A 19,642-nucleotide genomic window follows, 5' to 3' on the forward strand; every position below is an offset into this window, starting at 1 on the left:
TGTTTGGGTCGCCACATGTTCCTGGTGACCCAAACAGGGCTTAACTGAAAATGTAAGCAATACATTTGGTGGCTTTCTTTAAATATCTTTCCTTAAAGGCTAGATTTATGAAGTGCAAGAGTAATGGATGTCCTGGCAGCGGATTTTCCTACCTTTGCTGTGAATTTCTGCGATGCCTTCAAAGTTGTCATAGGCCTCTTGGGTGCTTCCCTGACTAATGAGCTCCTTGCTCTGCATTGTCTCGCTAAGTTTGCCGTTGTGCCATGCGCTTTCTACTTTTGCATGACAGACTGAGCAGAGCTCTGTAAGATGTGCAAAGCTCAAGATTTTAGAATCAAACTCTGCTTTAAACTTCTCCGCAGCTTTCTTCATGTCCTTGGTCTTCATGATGCAGTTTGTTCACTCATGTTCTTTAACAAACTTCATCATCCTTTATAGAACAGCTGGATTTATACTAAAATCATGAAGGTGGATTCCATTTAAACAAGCATAGTCTTTAGACAAAGTGTAATATTTAATCTTTCCCAATGAGAAATGGTTGCGTTCCATCACATCCACACAACAGTTTTCAGTTTGACTCTCTGTGAGGACCGATTTTACAGATTTAAAACCACGTTTGACGAAGTGATGATTGCCCTGTGGCTTTTTAATAAAAGTTTATTTGCATAAAAAATTGAAAAAAACTGAAACAATAGAAATCAATGCATTTAGCTAGAAATTCTGCAGCGAAGCAACAATAACATAACAAATGAACATGTTTAAAAGTTTGATTCAATGGCTTTTTATTGAAATTATTTTACTTCTGAAACAAAAATAATAATAAAAAAAAGATGAGTAGAGATGTCAGAAGATCCCTGCATGGAAATTATCTCTCTGTAATATGGTTCCATTAAATCCAGGTGACAGTGAGCAGTTCAAATACACACATTCTCTTTTTGAGTTTTTACTGTGGTTGACTGACACTGGTTGCAAATAAGCATAGAAGTAATTTTCTGGTTAGATTTCTGCTCTCACCAGAAAAACAGCTCTAACAAGTTACACGACTCAAGAACATTCTCTTCACCAGCGAACAAACAATAAAGAAACTATGTGGGACAGATTATAAAGAGTTAAAGTATTAGTATATTAGTATTAGTTCGTATCGACCAGTTGTTTTGTGTAAGAAATCTTCATGTTTTCTGTGACTCGTCTGGTTTTGGAAGATACTGCCTGACAGCACTGACGATAGTCGATACCTCAGCCATGGCGCCTTTACCTACACCAAAAGAAGAAAAAGTAATTGATTGCATCAATGAGGAAAAGAAAAATCATCAATCTGACTTTGTATAGTACATATTCAAGTGTAGAACAAGCCTTTAGGCACAAGCTCCATGATCAAGATACACACACATTCTTGCGAATCCTGGTACGTATTCAGGAAAACTGCTCTCTACATTATTCAGATGTAGAAAAGAACATCTGAAAAATGAGTCACTCAAACAAACCTAAAGTTATTACATTTATTTGTAGGAGTTAGCCATGTGTTGTTGACCCCTTTTACTTTCATTTCTTATGAGTTAGTTTTTATTATTGTAATTAAGTCTGTATGAATTGTAGAGATAATCATGAAAACACAAAATTATATTTGATTTGATTTAATTATACAATTTTATTAAATTGTTGTATTTACTTATTTTGAGATATATTTATTTAACTTTTCAAAAGTTATATAGAACACAAACAAAAAAAACAACAAAAAAAAAAAACATTTATGGGCTCAGGAGTCCCAGTCAGGTGTTAGCAACAGGAGGTAGTACTTAGTGTCAGTACTGAACAGCTCTAGATTATACACATTGATAATATTATCGTACAAAGCTCTTCAAGGATTGCGAAAATGTTCAGTCCGATGTATTTCAAAATGGCTTCCCATGTTTTGACACAAATGTCATCTTTGTTGTGCAAGCGATGTTAGATAATCAAGAGACACTGTTCAGGATAATCTTCTGACATTATATTGTGGATGATTTTTTTTTTTTCTATTTATTTTTGGCTCTGATCTTGTTTTGAGTCAGTTGATACGTATGAAACATGATAGATTATAACCCACAATCAACCCAAAATAACACAAAACGTGATTTTGAGGCAAACTGTCCTGCAGCAGAATTTGTAACAAACTATCAAAACTAGAGAACTATGAAATGACCAAGAAGGAAAACGAATGGCACCCCAAGAAGCTATGCCTCTACTGGTTAGATCAATTATGTACCTTTTTTATTTTTTTGGAGTTCAAATAAATAGCATTCCGATTTTTTGGAGTGCTATTTACAATGGATACAATGTTCCTCGTATCACAAGGAACATTATGATACAAATTTACCAAAGCTATACAAACTGTAATTAATCAAAGCAATCTTTAGCAACATTAGAAATGGATGAATGGAGTGAAGCACAGAAAGTGTAACACATTGTACTTTGTAATCTATACATACCATATAGAATATCTGATAAAGCAGACAGGACTGTGGTCCAATGATTAGTGATAATAAAAGCCTACTTTTTTCCAGCAGTTTCTAATGACCGTTGCACAGTAAGTCTTTTTTTATTTACTTCTGCCTCTTCAGTATCTTAATGATTAGCAGTTGTTCACCAACAACTGCTTTTGCTGTGTCATCCAGGCAGTCTTTAAACAGACGTATCGGTGGCCTGACCGCTTCAAGGCCTAGTTTACAAGCGATCAATGACAGATACCAGACAGTTTGCGCACCAAACACATTACTGTGAAGAAAGGCCCGAAAAATGAAGGCATCAGAAAACAAGTTGAATCAAACTAAACGGTGCATGAATCTGACATTTTAGCTATTTTGATAAAGAGGTATATTTAGCGGCAAAGATACCTTAGTCACAGTTAAATCAGACGAGCACTTTGGAACCGCACTGGGTCACGTCAGGCCTGTGTCAAATTAAAGGCGCCTCTATTAGGTAACCTAACGCATTGCATCAGGAACTATCTGAGGACATAAACCTCCTGAACGCACTCAGCAGGTTGATATGGCCTCCCACACTGGTGGCATTTACCATTTCCTTTTGTTCAAGCAGTCTTTCACTCTGCGGTGACATTTTTTTCCGTCAGTGGGGCCACCTATTCAGGAAGTGTTTTTTTTTTTATTTTTATTTTATTTTTTTAATCAAAACATGGAGAATATCATATAGAATTTAAGCTTTTATTTCAACACCGTGTGCCTCTAACAATTTTTTTTTTACTTTTCAGTATGTGTTTTAAAAGAAGCGACAATCATACGGTGCCTGAAATGGACCAAATGCAGTTATTTTTGCAACTTTGTTTTGAAGAAGACAAAGTTCCTGTTTATCATTTCACTGTGTTCTGATCATTTTCTGGGCTTTATCTGTAATAAAGGTTCAGAAAGCAGTAAAAATAAAAAAAATAAAAAAGCTGTTTTTTTCAAAACCTTTTTTTTCCTTTTTTTATTGCCTGAATACCAATAACCTTGATATGAAGCAGAAAAACCCTCCCACCTTTTCATCAAATTTTTTAGGCCATGTTTCACTATGACCCCCATCTTTCTCTTTACCTGACCAAGTGGCAAAATCTGTAGGTATATTGGGGAACGTTTAACATAGTCCGAAATCACAACTAAATTTGTCACAACGGAATATACTTCAGATCTGAGTCATCCTAATTTCACTCTTCTAAGCTGCCATGATCCTTTGCACAAATACTTTCACCGACAAGAATGTGCAAGCCACTGCTGGGTTAACAGTACTAAAAGACGATGATTCATTTCCCTGCTGTTTATGTAATGATGACTAGATGTAAGTTAAGGTATCGGAACAGATCAAATCGTGTGTTCTCAGGAAACGTGGTGAAAAGGGATGATTAATGTGGTAATAAGCTGGTAAAATATTATGAAATTCAATGCGATGCTATTCACTTCAGCCCTGAGAGTCAGCAAAGATAAGCAAAGAAAAGCGATGACTAGGCTGTGAATGCTATATTGTGTGGATAAAACTGGGACTGCTGAAAGAAATAAACGGGTATCTCTCAAGACAGCTTGATGTCTCTTAAGCTACAGCCATTTTGCATAACCACAAAGGTTAAGGTCCATTTACCTGACGTCAAGAAAACTCAACTCGAGTCAGAAAGTACCTGATCCCACATTTAACTGGGAATTAACCAAAGTGAGAGGAAAAGTTCAACAACATATTTCAAAATGCATTCAAGAAGAAATCCAAGATCAACATATATGACAGATTTTACACCGAGAGAAGACGGATCACTTTTACCGACCAAGACCCGTTTAAAGATAACTTTTTTCTGCAACTTGTTGCAGGTTTGCAGTGGCTTTTTGTTCTTTATCTTTTACTGTCCCATGTCCAACTACTTTTGACTTTTAGCTCAACAACAACTTTTATTATTATTTTTTTTTTCTAATCTAGTAAGTCGCAGACAATTTTTTACCTTTTACAAAAACAAAAAAAGCATAAAAAACCTACCTTCATCCCCACAAACTAGTTTTTTAGATATGCAGGGGATTTCCACATATCCAAACTCTTTTAGCCTGGATACCTGCTGGGCCGTAATAGGATGCATCCACATAGCTGTGTTCATAGCAGGACAGAAGAGGAGAGGTCGACTGGTATCCCAGGCTCTTACCACACATGTCTGAAACAAAGAGATTCCAGTCAAACAAAATTGTTTAAGAGAAACTTTATGACAGGATGTTGTTGGCAATTAGATTTTCCACAGAGAACATAACAGAATATAACAGAAAGAACATAATTTTACATTCTTACCAATAAGTTGTCACAGATGCCACTAGCAATCTTTCCAAGAGTGTTGGCATCGAGAGGGGCAATGATCAGCAGGTCTGCCCAGCGCCTCAGCTCAATGTGCAGCACAGGGTCAGATCTGTCTGTCCACAGCTGAACAAGAGACAGAATGTCTGGCTATTCTTATTTTTTAACCTCTTCTCCAGAAGGCCAAAATTACTTGCTGGTCTCTAACCAGATGTTTGTGTCTGAATATCCAGAAATATTCAGACAAAGCCATAGTCAAAGCCATAGCTTTGACTATGGCTTTGTCTGACAGCTTATACAGCAAACATTTTTATTACCCTTTTACTTTACTTCAAAAGTGAAATGTGTTAAGCTATTGTAAAAGAAATAGAAGCAGTAGCAATATAGCTGCTGCTCTACTTAAAACAGATAAGATTATACAGATAAGGTTATACGATTTTGGCGTAACAATTCCGCTTACATATCATGACACAGTGAAATCATGGCATTTTGACTCACACTTATACCATAAGAATCTCACTCCATGCGTTTATTAAAAACAATAGCCTAGAATTGATCTCACCCATAACATGTTCTAATGCTTCCCACTTATCATTACCTCCCACTCATCCTTGTCAGTATAGATCTTTACTGAAACATCTGAAGGATTGTAGAAGTGTTTGGCATGCTCTGTAGTGATCACTCTTACATCCACCTGAGGAAAATATACAAGAGAGACAGATATATCCTGTGGGGGGAAATGATTGTAAACTCTCACCAGTCTATATTATTTCAGGCTCAGTAAACTGGAATATCATCCACAAACTTCAAATTGAAAATCATACTTTATGCACTATGATAATGTGATAAACTTTAAACATTTTAATTGTAATGATTATTATTTACTTTGATGCAGTAATTCATGCAAAACCACTGCAGCCACATAATGAGAGCATGTACTGTAGAGTTCATGGATATGATTTTCAGTAGGCTGACATTTATGGATTTTATTTTTGTATTGTACTAATATTTCAACTTCCTTCGAAATTAAATTTTGGGGTTCCACTAGCTGCAAGTGATAATCGTCATCAAAATTAATGCTTGAACTATATTACTGAGTTTATTTAATCTATATAATGCACAAAAGTATTACGGTTTAGATGATGTACGGTTTATATTATACTTTTATCTTATTACATGTAACAGTGATGCACTTGAATTGTTACTGCCTAATGTCTCCACCTCGCGGCAAAGGTAAGGTCGTGCAGTTTGATTAACAAAAACGTGTGCTTGATGTGTTTAATGTAAACCAAGCTTTAATACGAACAAATCGGCTCACCCCGGAGAGTTGAAGAAGCTCGGAAACCAAAACTGGAAGTTTCAAAGCTGCGACGCTTCCTGTTACACCCACAAGAACACGAACCGTTCCGCAAGATTTCGACAAATCAGTCTTCAGAGACGAGACGAGATCGTCTGACTGCATATTAGCCGAAAAATCACCAAAATGAGATTGGTTAGCTGCAGAGGACCTGTACCACTTCCGTAAATACACTTCTCCATCCAATCACAGGAGGAGACCAAGCGAACGTGCACGAGTACGTCTCTGACGCGACAAATTGTGACCGCGCATTAGCAGAATATTCTGGCGAAGACCTCAGAGGAAGCTAGCATGCTGCAAAGGGACTTCATTCATTTCCTTCAGTGTTATTCAGTTTAAAACAAGCATTTTCTGAACTTTGACATGACGCTGACACCTCTTGTTTACTGGGCTCAACGTCACGAGGAAATTTACCTGCGTGTAGAACTGACAGACGCCCAGGTGAGTTCAACCCACCTGCTGTCTTGTTGGCAGCGCTCTTTGAGTTTTATTTAATACCGCCGACGTAAATATATGAATGCAAATTAAGGTGGCTGTTGGTTTGCATGCTGGTATATAAATACAGATTATCTTATGTGATCGGACATACAAGGCTCTCTGTTACTTCCTCACAAACACGTTAATAACTCTGTGAAATGAGATGACCGCCAGGGCTTTAAGAAAATGTGTGGGTGGTTCTCGGAGTAATAAACCCTGAAAAAAAGCCTCTGGGCCTTATGAAACGCGGGGGCGGATTTTTCTTTATCAGGGTGTTGTCCACAATGACCATCCTAAACTTCACAGCAGTTTACCGCAGTCTCCGGTACATTTTCCCTTTTGGATTTACTAAAAACATTTCTAAAGACTCCATCTTTTATTGCCGTTTATTAATGACATAGACTTGAAATAGAGCGCGTCCGGGGCGGAGAATATTAAGGTGTTAAACAACCCTGGTTCTTCAGAAGTTGCTAACAAACATTATGAATAACAACATAGTTAAATCTCAGTATTGGTTTTGGACTATAAAAGGTAGGTTTATTTTGCGTTGAAGTCATTCACTTTTTTATAATTTTTTCTTTTTTTTTAACTTTGCATTATTGTGCAAACAGGAAGAGAATGTTACTTATATTCTTATTCCGTAAGAGGAAGTGCTCACTATCTGTCTGTTTCTGCAGAATATTGATGTTCTAGTGCATGAGAATGTCCTTAAATTTCAAGGTGAGAATTGTTTCTTTGTATCCTTAGTATACATTTTTTTTAAAGATTTTTCAGCATGTTTAAAGCGTTTTTCTTTTGAAAAAGCACACAATTCGTAACTTTCTTTGGGATGCTTCTGCAGCTCTGGGGCGTGGTGCTAAAGGACAGCACAATTATGAGTTCAGCTTAGAGTTTCTTTTACCAGTAAAAACAGAGGTATGCAGTTTTTTTCAAGTTCAGTTTTTCTATTTCGCTTTTTCTTTCTTTCTTTCTGTCTTTTTTTTTTTTTTTTTTTTTTTTGTGACATAATTTGTCAGTAATTTGTGCTTTCAGGTGAGCCACAAGTCCACACAGCGGCAGGTAAACATCACAGTGCGGAAACAGCAGCGAGGCTGGTGGGAAAGGCTGACTGTGCTGGAGCGTAAACCGGTTTTCCTGGTGCCAGACTTTGACCGCTGGCTGGACGAGTCAGACGCTGAGATGGAGATCCAGGAAAAGGTGATATAAGATTTGATTTCTTTTGTTTTACTATCACCCAGTCTGTTTTTGTTTACGCAGTCTATGTTAATTTCTACAGGTGTTTTCAACATGACAAAATGTTTCTTTTGCCAACATTGTGTGTTGGAATTTCTTTTTCAAAAATTGAAGTATTTATTCCTCTTCAATAATTCTTCTTATTTCTCCTAATTTTGTTAAGGAGGATAAAAAGAACAGACTGAAGACTGTGAGGCATACAGAAGAAGGTAATTATGAATTCTGGTCAATGACTATTGTATCTGGAGATTTTCAGCTCGTTTCTTGAAATATTACCTTTGCCTACCTTTTGGCGACATGGATAAAATGTCTAATAATTTAATGTTTCAGGGTTTTTTAGCCTCAAAACAAGCTTTTTGCTTGTTTACAACCTCGTCCAGTTTCTTGGATTTTCATGGATCTTTGTCAACATGACTGTACGCCTCTTCATCTTTGGGCAAGGTCAGAAATAGTAGTGGAGCGTAGTTTTCTTTCTGCATGTTTTTTTTTCTTTTGCCCTTTTTAATCAATAACTTTAACCTCTGAAACTAATTTCAGATTCACTCTATGACACGTTTCACACCATATCAGATGTGATGTTCTTCTGCCAGACCTTGGCATCAGTTGAGGTGTTGAATGCTGCTTTCGGTGTGGTTCGAACTGGTGTTATTCCCACTCTCATACAGGTACAGCACAGTCCTTTGTGAGTTTTATAAGCCAGTTATTACAAATGGAGTAGAAATGTGTAAAAACCATTTTGTTTTTTGTTTTTTGGTAGGTAGTTGGAAGGAATTTTGTCCTCTTCATCATTTTTGGTAGTCTGGAAGAAATGCACCACCGACCTGTTGTGTTCTTTGTTTTCTATCTGTGGAGCGCCATTGAGATTTTTAGGTAAGTATAGGTGTGTCTCATTAAGTTGAAAATTTATTAAAAAGTTTATTTATTTCCACTGTAAAAATTAAAGCTTGGATATTTATTCTTATTTACACACAGATATTTTAAGACTTTTAAAATGTTTATGATTGGGGCTCGCAGCTCATGAACGTTCATGTCCAACATCAGTGGGACATGAACGGTGGACGTGAATACTGTTCTGGCATGAATACTGTTCTGGCAGAATGGTCAAAAATTGCCACAAACACTTATTTTGTCAAAAGCCTTCCAAGAAGATCTGAAACTGCTACTGTTGGCAAGTTAAACTATAGGGATTACAGCTTCACATTCATTTGTTTGTGAAGCTGACAAGTAAATACTTTTGGCTACATAGTGCAGACATATTTAACAGAATATAATTTGATTATATTCTAATTTATTAAGATACACCTGTTATTAATGCCACATTGATCCAAATATAGAGAAGCAAAGGTAATATTTTGATTTTTGTTACCAAGCATGCAGAATATTTTCATTTTTCATAATCATCATCCGCAGGCTATTTAAGCTACGGTTACAAAGATGTATTGTAATAAATGCAAATGTTAGCCTACAAGCAAACATTACATTCTACTTTCAGGTATCCGTTTTACATCCTTGGCTGCTTTAACACAGAGTGGAAAACTCTCACTTGGTTGCGCTACAGTGTCTGGATACCGCTGTATCCATTAGGTGTTTTAGCTGAAGGTGAGTTAGTTCATGTGCGAGTACATTATTTCTTTTACATCAACATAATTGATATATATCTGACGTTTTTATCCCATATAGCTGTTGCAGTGGTACAGTCCATCCCCATATTTGACCAAACCAAGCTCTACAGCATTCCTCTGCCAAAAGCCATTGGAACTTCCATCAACTTCTCTTACGTCTTGCATGTCTATCTGGTTCTCATGTTTCTGGGTAAAGTCAACAAACGGGAAGAAAAGCGGTCTGTTCTGTATCAAATGCGTTTCTTGTAGTTCTGACTGTTTTTTTTTGTTTGTTTTTTTTCTGCTCCGCAGGGCTTTTTATCAACTTTCGGCACCTTTACAAGCAGAGGAAAAGGCGCTTCCGGACCAAAAAGAGGAAGGCACAGTAATTCTCAGCACTAACAGTAACCCTCCAAAGCCGCTACTGCCTGCACACATTTTCAAAGCCGACCCTGCTTTAGTTCAGAACATTTTTTTTTAAAGTGAATTCCTTTTCTTTCACCCCTTTTGCTCTTTTAAGACTTCCTCTACTTTTTACCATTCTACATATTGTGCAATGATAAAATTGCAGTCACATTCACTAGTAATTAAGTTCTCATAAACCTAACATTCTAGATTATTGAGCCGCTGTCAAGATCATGTTGGATGTGTTTTTTTGTTTTTTTTTCTCAATGGTGTTTATGATTGCTCGATTACCTTATTTCTCACTATCAGGTTCTGAAAATATGACCTCACTATCTTCACCTGATGTACAATCATTGCTTTTTAAGTGAAAAAGGAATGGTATCCTCTAAATGCATTGTTTATTTTCTTTTCTTTCTCAAAGATCTGTGAAAAAGTAGTGACCTTTCAGTTCAACTGAATGATCCACCATGAATTTTATTATCCTTTCCTTTTATTATTCTAAATGTCCTTGAATTGTCATTTTGATAACTTATGACACTGAATAAACATTTTAGAAAGATGAGTAATTTAATTAGTGGTCAATTTGGGAAATACATTCTATAAAGAAACATGTAAAAAAAAAAAAAAATCAAAATATGTACAACACTTTCAGTTTCCCAACAGACATTTTGTACAAGCCCAGTTTGTATGGCTGCAGTTCACTCTGGCTCAGTACAAGCCGAGTCACAGCTTGTACATTGTGACTCAGCTTGAGAAGTCTGTGTGCATGGGGACAATGTTGTGATCAAAAGCTGCATACTGGGAATCACCAGAACTGGCTAGTTTGAGTTGGTGTGCGGCATGAGAGAGCTGGAAAGCAGCATCTGGATGGGCCGAGTCGGGCAGCATAGTGCACTCCCTCTCCAGCAGCTCAGCCACGCCCTTCAGGAGCTCCCAAAAACCAAAAGCCAAGGCAGCTTTCCGCAGACGATTTAGCTCCTGGTGGAATTAAAAAACAGAAATCGGATGTTTTACTTGTATTTAGAAAAAAAAAAAAAGTTTCTACATGTTTTTCTAAATCATTCGTGCTAAACCTACCTTATAGAAGGTCTGAGTTTTATCAGGTAATTTCCTTGCGTTCCTCAAGATCTTCTGAACATCAGTCTGTACGAAGACAAAGAAAAACTTGTTAAAAAACTGACAACTATTTAACATATACAAAACATGACTTTTCAAAAAATTCTTAAATAATTAAATCTTGAACTTTACACCTCACTACCCATGAGGATCGTTTTTAACAAAGAACTACTGTAGTTTTAGTTTAGGTGCTTCCACTTTGTTGGACTTTTAGGTTATAATCCATAATGCACTATTTGTCAGATGTTGTGAGCAGTGAACAGATTGTTTTAGCCGTGTTTTTACTGTACCTGCAGTCCGCTGGCTTTTATCCACACAGTGACATTCTGAGCATAGCTTCGCTTGACCTGTGGCTGCACAGGGAACGGACTTTTACTGTCATCCTCTCCGTACGGATTTTCAGCAGCCTCTGTAACACAATAAAGATGGCTGTGCATCAGAGGAAAGTCGGTCAATCCATATCATTGTGATCGAAATAGAACACCGAGTAATCATTAACTGATGTACACAAATAAAAGACCTTTGATCTGCACAACAACAGTGACCCATACAAGCATGGGGGAGTTGTATGCTTACTCAAATTTGCACAAGAATTCAAAAACAGCTTTAGGACACAAGAACCCTAAATATTATACAGCAAACAGATGTATTTGAAGTAAGATGTTACCTGAAACTGGTCCCAGATGCGAGATCTTGCCTAGCCAAGGTAGAGGATCGGAACCAGGCTCAAACAAAGACATCATCAGGTTTGACTTCTTCTTGCTGTCTGCTTGGGAGTACAACATGCCAAACCACTCCGGCCTGGGATCAAAGCAGGACATTTACTGAATTTAGAGATCATTCACAAAAATTAACTTGCTGTCATGGAATGTAGGACATCCCATGTATATCAGCTCTGTTATTGCTCACCCTAGTTGGACCAGAGCCACCATCCCCTCAACCTTTAGACTTCCATGTAAAAGAACACAAAAATTTGGGCTTTTCCCAGCCATTTGGCTCGCTGAAGGTTCCTCTTCAAGTTCATCAGTGGCTCCTGTGCCAACTTCATCCACTTCTGAAATTAGGTGCAAATATTTGTTACAACACACACAAATCAAGAATTCAACTTTTTTTTATTGTTGATGCTATGCTGCTCCACAAATCACTCTCAGCAAAACAAAAACAAACCTTTGTTAACAGCAATGGGAAGAACCAAGTGTCTGGATATTACAGGGGGGCTGGAGATGTCAGCAATTTCAATGAAGCCCACAATTTCCAAATCTGAAACAAAAACAAACATACATAACCCATGTGAATATGTGAATTTATTTCATAATAATAATAAAAAAAAAGTTTAAATGATTTTCAATCCCTGACAAGTACCTGTGCTGACAGCTTTGGGAATAGGCTCCACCTCCTCGTCCACCACCACCGGCTCGGGACGGGGGAACACCTGAACATCTGAAGACAGATTCCCGCAATGCAGGACCGCGTGGAAGGGGGAGTACGCCCGGTCAATCAACATGCTGGAGGAATGGAAATGACAGGGCAAAAAAATATGCGTCATTCAGAATAGTAATAAACAACTGAACAAATTAACAACTCTGATAATCAGCTCAACCTTACCCAAACATTGCTTGTACACTCTTCATGCAAAGTGGTCCATCCACAGTGAAGATCTGTCCATCCCCTCCACTGAGACGAAGGAGCTCCTCCAGGTTTTCCATGGCGTCAGTCATTTGCAACTTAAATAGCACAAAACAAGTGCTCATTATTGGAACTATCAAATGGAATACTTAAATATGACACAAGTTAATCTTGAGTTGCAAACATGTTGTATAACGAACAGGTTGACACAATTATGTATAAAATTCTAAAATTAATAAAATTATTTGCAAGGAGAAAGAACAGTAATAGATTATGGGAAATTAGACTTAAATTACAACATGATTCTTGCAGCTCTATTGCATTTGGCCATTTATCTCCACAGAATTAGACTGAGTAACTGATTTGAAATCAAGGTAGAATGCCAACAGAAATGTGGACTGCCGTACCTCCTCTGCATTGGCTATACACAGGATGAACATTTTGGTGGGGAAAGGGTAAGGGAGTGGAAACTTTTTGTCATCACCACGATGTTTCAGGGTTTGAAGAGAGTGGCGTAGGGAACCCTTTCCAATCCCAAGAGATCCGTCTGTAACCAGCACCACCTACAGGACAAAAGAAGGAAATGCATAACCGTGAGCAACTAAGGATGAGGTATTACTGAAATAGCAGGAAAACAAAGTGAAAGAGTAAAATTAAAAGGGCTGCTTCAAACCCACAACCTGAAAAATTATTATGAACATAATGAAATTACAGAGTGTGCAAGTGTAATAGTTACTGGAAGTAAGATTAGTTTGAAAAACTTGAAATGCAATTTCATGAAAAGGTAAAGGGATCACAGATATTTGAAAGTGGAAGAAATAGCAGTTACTTTGAAAATGACTAATTAAGCTTTAAGGGCTGTTTGGGTTTCTCTTTTTTTAGCGGTTCTTGGGTGTGTGGGAGGTACACACAACTGCAACGATGCAACTTGGAATCAAAGTTTCACACGTAGTAACCAACAAAAGAAGACTAATGATGTCTTCTTTCAATCACATGGGTAAATTATTTTCCCCAATAACATCATTTTTCAATTAAAAAAAATCAGAAAATGTTTCCTATTGGACAGATCAAATTTACTGAACAAAAGTTTTACTTTGCACCGAATATGTCCAAATTAATGACATAGAAAACCTCCCGTGTGAACACAACTACCAACCTAATAAACTAAGAGAATTGCTGAATACCTGACAGGGACAGCCATTGCCCCACTCCTGCTGAACAACGCTACTGACTCCTTGTAGAGCCAGCTCAAGACATGTTTTGTCATAGTCTTCCAAGTTACTAAGTGCCTCCTGCAAACAAAAACATAGACAACCAATTTTAATACTGAAGATATATTGTGTTTTGACTTTACAGGCATAAACTGATGTTACCTGTAACGCATTGTAATCCCTAGTGAAAGGCACCAGCAGCTCCCAGAGGGAGGAGAAGGCCATCAGTGCGGTGAACTCCAAGCGATAGTTGGAAGCCATGTGTTCAAACAGCATGTTGAGTCCGTGGACAGCCAGGTTCTTCCTCTGGAACTCCTCGATGCCATCCAGGGACACTGGTCGTGTCATGGACAGTGACACATCCATTAAAACCACTGTGGGCATTGCTGTTCACCGCCGATCCGATATCCACAATAAAACAGTAGATTTAAAACTGCTTCCAACCGTCCGATTTACGGCTTTACAGCAAAAATCACTGAAAACTACCAAGCTTCAATTAGAAAAAAAGAAAAAAAAAAAACGTCATTAATGGCGTTTGAAACTTAATTATACAGGTTAGTACAGGCTAACGGAAGCTAGTTTGTTAGCCTTCTGCAATGTAGCAACTAAAAGAAAGAAACATTCCCTACATTATTCATCAAATATAAAAGGATATATATCCATGAGTAAAAACGCAGCGGAAAAATCATGTATGAAAAATAAAAACAACTAACACTCTAGTCGTTCTTGTTATTTAGCTTGTGTTGCATTATAAGTGCACCAACAATTCCGTCCGACAAACAACTTGTAAATATATAGTTCCTATGTAATCTAAAATTTTGCGGAAATTACAACGATTGAATATGAAGCACATATTTAGAGCTGAACTAATATCTACAGACATCTGAGATATAAAATGGGGGAAAAAAATCTAATTTTGTCTTTTCTAACTCCTATTTTATATCCACTCTTGGTAGTTTGGTGTGTTTGATGCCCCATGGAAATAAATTGTCACAAAAATGCTGAAATCCGACCTTTTATTTTTTTTTTTAGATTTGTGTAATATTTGCGAACTTTATTTCTCTTTAAAACTTGTTTGTATTGTATTTGGTTCTGATCCAAGTTTGTCCCTTCTGGGACCACTCTCACGAAATACACGAAAACGCCACGCCCGATAAAACCCCGAAAAAAAATCTTATCGACTTCCTGTTAGTGAATCTTGTTCTTTTTTAGTGTGACAACAAATTTTGCAAAGGTACGAAGGAACGTAACTGCCAGCACCCACTCGGCAACCAACTCGGCAGCGACTGTTTAGTGAAGTTGGTAAGAACCGACATTTGGAACTGTTCAAAAACGTTTCACTGTTTGTCCTGCAGATGGCGCCGATTTAGTAAAAGACTATTTTATCTGCGACATCTCCTAAAGTTGCTTTTTTCCTTGTTTGTATTATCTGAAAACTTGCTTGAATGTCATCCTTGATTTTGTAATCTGAAGAATAGAGGAAAAACGTAAGTCTGTGCACACTTTCTTTTCGAATATTGGGATTTTAAGTCTCGTTATTATTATTATCCCTATATGTAACATTTCTATAGACGTGAAGTTTGTCCAAATTGGTTTACTTATTCTTCAAACTCATTTTATTTAGCCAAATGGATATTTTCACCTGATATTTTATGCTGCTCTTGACAGTTTGTCACCATAGCACCAGAACAGCCCGTCCTCTTTTTCTGTTGCCGTCTGTAACTGTAGCATGACTTAGGGTCAGCGTATTTTCTTTGCAATATATTTTAGTATATTTTAGACAAATTTGATTAAACAGGTTTTTAGTTTTATTTGTAGTTTTGCCATGTTTTATATATGTTCTTTAATGTAATCATAATTAATGTTGTGCATTTAAACTGTAATTTATATCACCTGTTAACATTGGGAACCGTTGCTCTGTAATTTTAGGATCATATGTTATTTAATCGCATAAGGGCAGAAGCTGGACTGACTTTAACCACCATCATGATTTCAATGAATCGACATAAATAGTACACTTTTCAGAGTTCTCTATTTTCCTTTAAAGGGAAAAAGCTTGAGGGATTTAAACTGTTTTATTGACTTTAAATGCTTGCAGAAAAACTAAGTTTCATCTTGACTTGCTACCAAACTGTTAATTGAATTGAGACTTTTTTTTCTTTACAAACAGGTTTGCCCCTAACACATAAAGACCGATACCCAAATAAGACAGCAGGAACTGTGGATCTTTTAACTCCGGGGTTTGGGGTTTTATTAAAGACATTTTTTATTTTTTATTTTTTTTTTTTTTGAGCTAAGCAAGTGAATCACAAGATGGAGACTACAAGATGTAGGTCTCCGCAGCTGATTGTTTTTGCTGTTGTCTTCCTTGGTACCCTTCACAATTGGATCGTTGGTGCTGAACCCACTTTTACTTTGCCTCACATTGTAGACGATTTTGAAAAGACTACAGATCACGCAACGGAGGAATTTCCTGTTCAACATTCTACATATTCAACTCCATATAAAGAAGGACCTGAACATAAATCTTCATTTTTGGATCCAATAGATGATCACCATCCTTCACCGGAGACATCCATATCTGATCCAAACTCCCGTGTCCGACGGATAAACACGATATACTTTAGTGATCTTTTTTCTCTTGAGGATCGGAGACATGGATGGGTGGCCCTGCATGTTTTTGGGATGATCTATGTTTTTGTGGCACTTTTAATTGTGTGTAATCAATTCTTTGTTCCTTCGCTGGGGGTCATCATGGAAAAGCTGGCCATCTCAAATGATGTTGTTGGAGCCTCGTTCATGGCTGCAGGAATAGCCGTCCCATGGTTCATTACCAAGCTAATCAAAGTCCTCTACTATCACGACAATTTAACTGTGAACATTAACCCAACTATTGGCACTACAGCTTTCAAAATGTTGTTTGTGATTGGAACATGTGCCATGTTTTCTGCAAAGGTTCTCCCTCTACGTTGCTGGTCATTTTTCAGAGACTTATCATTCTACATGCTTGGCTTCATTCAACTGATCATTTTCTTGTCGGATAGTGTTGTCGCATGGTGTGAAAGTGTGATTCTGGTAACCGTTTTTGTACTCTACATCGCCTTTTTGATATATGATGAGAATGTGGAACAAATAATGAAGACCCAACTCCAGAAAATCAAAGGGGTGATGAAAGCTTCATTTGTGAAGAAATGCAAAAAAGTGCTCCCGATAGAGGTAAAGCACTTATGGTATATATGACTATATTTAATATTTCACTGCAGAATTACAGTAAAATGTGTTTTTAGAATTTTGTTTCGCTATGCACAATTTTTAGGTTTTTGAGTTCAAGTTTGAGTGCTGAATTTTATGTAAACCTCAACTTAACGTTTACTGCCCCAATGCTGTATCTGAATCCTTGCAAAGTATTTAAAATAGATTGTTTTTTTTTCCTGTGGAACTAAGGGTTAATGATCTCTGAAGAAAAAAATAATTTGTGTTAGTCCAAAATTAATTTGCTGAAAAGAGCACTACATTAGACATAATTAAGATAAGTTTAGTGACTGACTTTTACAGTCAACACATTGACTGTGTTGACTTTATAATTAATTGTGTATAATAGTTGTGTATTATACAATTGTGTATAATTGTGTATCAGTGAAAAAAAGTCACGTTTTTGTCATGATATTTCAAATGCACATATTTTACCATCTCTGGCGATGAAAACCTGGATAGATGTCGAGGATGTGCGAATCAAGTACTGTACAAGTATTCGTACTAGATATCGCCAGCAGATATTGAGACACATTTTTTTATTAGGTTTATTTTATAGTGACAGACAAATATTAACATAGACTGAACTGAACAGAACAGAACAGCAGTCCCATACTTGTATCATGGTGCTTATTACAAATAATAATTTTTTGTAGTTTGTTGTAACCTTTTTAAAGCCATGTTAGAGTGGTATGTTGAGACAAATGCATGTCACTTTTGAGAAAAACGCAGGAGAGATTGTAGCATCAGGCAAGTCATTGGTGTGTGAGTTAAGTGGGACATAATCACAAAGCTAATTTTGAAGGTGTAATGTTGATGAAACATATAGCACACAGCCTCTACTTTCATGAAGCATCTCACTGCGGCGTGGTATCAATAAATGCCTATTAATAATTTATTTGGATTGCCCATCAGGGACAAATATCCTGATGTAAACATTCTTAAATGCATCGTGGCTCTCTTTTATCTCAGTACAACTTTTTTGTGGAAGTTACTTTTTAATCCTTTTTCTTTCTCTGATGTTTAAAGTGCTCCATTTATCTTTTGTTTGTCACATTTAAAACAATCCCCCCCCCAGGTGTGTACACCTGAAGGTGAGAATGATGCACAAGGCCCTGGAGACTGTGATGAGGAATGTGGCAATGAAAACAATGGCGGATGCAATGAGAAGAAGTTTGTTGAGAGCAAATTGCTACAAGGAGCTACATCTCTGTCTTTACGATGGCCTGACAAATGGCAGGAACGAGCCGCCTACATTATCCTGTTGCCAATCATCCTTCCTCTGTGGCTCACACTTCCCAGTGTTCATAATCAGGTAAGGTCAGATTAATGTTTTGGATCTTTCAGAGTAATTGTTTTTTACTACTTGACCTATGATTTTATTTTGGTGTTTGATTCACAGAAAGCCAGAAAATTCTTTGTGCTGACCTACCTCGTTTCCATTGTGTGGATTGGGATCTTCTCCTACCTTGAGAGGTGGTGGGCTCATCAGGTGCAGTGTTCCTAAAAAAACAGCACTGTTGTTCTTAAATAAGAGTCTAATTTTGCACTGAATTCCTTAGGCTGTATGTGTGTTTTCATCCTGGATTTTGGACTTAATCCTACTAAACAGTATTTTTGTATTTTAAAGGTGGATGAGACGTTTGGTGTGATGGGTCCTATGACATTCGTGGGAGCACTGATGTCCAGCTCTGATTTTATAACTAGCCTAATAGTGGCTCGTAAAGGCCTTGGAGACATGGTTGTGTCCGGTAATTTGGGCAGTAACATCCTTACTATGACTCTATTGTGAGTAAATAGACTGAATTGTCATTGCTCAGATAAGATGAGAGAACAGGTGTTCAAAGATTTGTTGGTCTCACTGTTATTTCTGTGTTATTTCATCCAAAAGTCTTCCAGTGGAATGGTTCCTCTACTCAGCCATCCATGGTTTCTCCCCTGTAGCTATCTCGACTGAAGGCCTCTTCTGTGTCAGTATCCTCCTCTTCGTCATCCTCCTTGCTGCTGTCATCTCCATTATATCTTTTAAGTGGAGGATGAAGAAACTGCTTGGCCTCACCTTGGTCCTTCTCTACCTTATTTTTATTGTCATTAGCATATTGATGGTGTTTCAAATCATTATATGCCCTGTGTAAAAAAAAAAAAAAACTCTAAATATGTTTATGTATTTTCTTGGATTCTTCTCTATAAAACGGATCCATCCTGACATCTATCAGGGTTTAAGGAAAGAAGTTTAAAAGAGTTAGCGTGATAATCAAATTATTATCAATATACCAGCTGAATACATTTCATGAATATAAATATATATTTTAGCTGTTAAATAATAACATAGGTGCCGTTTTAACAACAAACTTGGCCCCTAGTGAAAAAGTAATTGTCACTTTTCCTAATTGAAGGCAACTGCCATCAGTTGTTTGCAGGAACTGGCAGAGAGTCTTTCATTGCTGATGAGAAATTTTGGTCCACTCTTCTTTAAATGGTTGCTTTAATTCAGCAGTATTACAGAAGCATTGATCACGATTAGCCTCGTTATGGTCATGCCGCTGCATCTCAATCCAATTTAGGTTCAA

At 37.1% G+C, this 19,642-nt stretch overlaps 4 protein-coding genes across 7 annotated transcripts; 2 read left to right on the plus strand and 2 right to left on the minus strand.

The window, feature by feature from the left end:
* Positions 1-493: 493 nt before the first annotated feature.
* ppcdc (phosphopantothenoylcysteine decarboxylase) lies at positions 494-6,338 on the minus strand. Of its 2 annotated transcripts, XM_007556814.2 has the most exons (5): positions 6,113-6,335; positions 5,393-5,488; positions 4,792-4,920; positions 4,492-4,660; positions 494-1,255 (listed from the first exon to the last, which is right to left on the minus strand). In XM_007556814.2, the coding sequence occupies exons 1-5, from the start codon at positions 6,254-6,256 to the stop codon at positions 1,170-1,172; spliced, it is 624 nt and encodes a 207-aa protein (XP_007556876.1). In that variant the 5' UTR covers positions 6,257-6,335; the 3' UTR covers positions 494-1,169. The 2 variants fall into 2 exon arrangements, with proteins under 2 accessions (XP_007556876.1, XP_016529254.1); XM_016673768.1 differs by lacking the exon at positions 5,393-5,488 and having other exon boundaries at positions 6,113-6,338.
* A 69-nt stretch (positions 6,339-6,407) lies between these two features.
* On the plus strand, positions 6,408-10,420 carry hacd3 (3-hydroxyacyl-CoA dehydratase 3). Its single transcript, XM_007556817.2, has 11 exons — positions 6,408-6,592; positions 7,306-7,348; positions 7,470-7,543; positions 7,661-7,825; positions 8,025-8,070; positions 8,192-8,302; positions 8,399-8,526; positions 8,619-8,731; positions 9,354-9,460; positions 9,542-9,673; positions 9,775-10,420. Exons 1-11 carry the CDS (start codon positions 6,515-6,517, stop codon positions 9,849-9,851), a joined length of 1,074 nt encoding a protein of 357 aa, XP_007556879.1. The 5' UTR covers positions 6,408-6,514; the 3' UTR covers positions 9,852-10,420.
* Positions 10,237-14,601, minus strand: ints14 (integrator complex subunit 14). The gene is made up of 11 exons (XM_007556815.2): positions 13,983-14,601; positions 13,794-13,901; positions 13,017-13,172; positions 12,589-12,707; positions 12,346-12,488; positions 12,151-12,243; positions 11,893-12,037; positions 11,651-11,784; positions 11,274-11,392; positions 10,945-11,010; positions 10,237-10,845 (listed from the first exon to the last, which is right to left on the minus strand). Exons 1-11 carry the CDS (start codon positions 14,202-14,204, stop codon positions 10,612-10,614), a joined length of 1,539 nt encoding a protein of 512 aa, XP_007556877.1. The 5' UTR covers positions 14,205-14,601; the 3' UTR covers positions 10,237-10,611.
* A 335-nt stretch (positions 14,602-14,936) lies between these two features.
* On the plus strand, positions 14,937-19,231 carry LOC103141262 (sodium/potassium/calcium exchanger 1-like). 3 transcript variants are annotated; one of them, XM_016673745.1, is made up of 6 exons: positions 14,937-15,122; positions 15,991-17,036; positions 18,145-18,387; positions 18,475-18,564; positions 18,703-18,860; positions 18,964-19,231. In XM_016673745.1, the coding sequence occupies exons 2-6, from the start codon at positions 16,134-16,136 to the stop codon at positions 19,205-19,207; spliced, it is 1,638 nt and encodes a 545-aa protein (XP_016529231.1). In that variant the 5' UTR covers positions 14,937-15,122; positions 15,991-16,133; the 3' UTR covers positions 19,208-19,231. The 3 variants fall into 3 exon arrangements, with proteins under 3 accessions (XP_016529231.1, XP_007556881.1, XP_016529232.1); XM_007556819.2 differs by having other exon boundaries at positions 18,151-18,387; XM_016673746.1 differs by lacking the exon at positions 14,937-15,122 and adding an exon at positions 15,129-15,307.
* The last annotated feature ends 411 nt before the right edge of the window (positions 19,232-19,642 follow it).

Source organism: Poecilia formosa, unplaced genomic scaffold, assembly GCF_000485575.1.
Source record: "Poecilia formosa unplaced genomic scaffold, Poecilia_formosa-5.1.2 Scaffold81, whole genome shotgun sequence".
Taxonomy (NCBI): domain Eukaryota; kingdom Metazoa; phylum Chordata; class Actinopteri; order Cyprinodontiformes; family Poeciliidae; genus Poecilia; species Poecilia formosa.

Coding starts and splice junctions, on each gene's coding strand:
- ppcdc (XM_007556814.2), bottom strand. CDS start 6,256: ATGCAGTCAGACGATCTCGTCTCGTCTCTGAAGACTGATTTGTCGAAA. Junction 5,489..6,112: donor AGCTTCTTCAACTCTCCGGG/GTGAGCCGATTT, acceptor TATTTTCCTCAG/GTGGATGTAAGAGTGATCAC. Junction 4,661..4,791: donor GCATCTGTGACAACTTATTG/GTAAGAATGTAA, acceptor TCTTTGTTTCAG/ACATGTGTGGTAAGAGCCTG.
- hacd3 (XM_007556817.2), top strand. CDS start 6,515: ATGACGCTGACACCTCTTGTTTACTGGGCTCAACGTCACGAGGAAATT. Junction 9,461..9,541: donor ATTAGGTGTTTTAGCTGAAG/GTGAGTTAGTTC, acceptor TATCCCATATAG/CTGTTGCAGTGGTACAGTCC. Junction 9,674..9,774: donor TCTGGTTCTCATGTTTCTGG/GTAAAGTCAACA, acceptor TCTGCTCCGCAG/GGCTTTTTATCAACTTTCGG.
- ints14 (XM_007556815.2), bottom strand. CDS start 14,204: ATGCCCACAGTGGTTTTAATGGATGTGTCACTGTCCATGACACGACCA. Junction 13,902..13,982: donor GGGATTACAATGCGTTACAG/GTAACATCAGTT, acceptor TTTTGTTTGCAG/GAGGCACTTAGTAACTTGGA. Junction 10,846..10,944: donor AAACTCAGACCTTCTATAAG/GTAGGTTTAGCA, acceptor TAATTCCACCAG/GAGCTAAATCGTCTGCGGAA.
- LOC103141262 (XM_016673745.1), top strand. CDS start 16,134: ATGGAGACTACAAGATGTAGGTCTCCGCAGCTGATTGTTTTTGCTGTT. Junction 18,388..18,474: donor TTCCCAGTGTTCATAATCAG/GTAAGGTCAGAT, acceptor TTTGATTCACAG/AAAGCCAGAAAATTCTTTGT. Junction 18,565..18,702: donor AGAGGTGGTGGGCTCATCAG/GTGCAGTGTTCC, acceptor TGTATTTTAAAG/GTGGATGAGACGTTTGGTGT.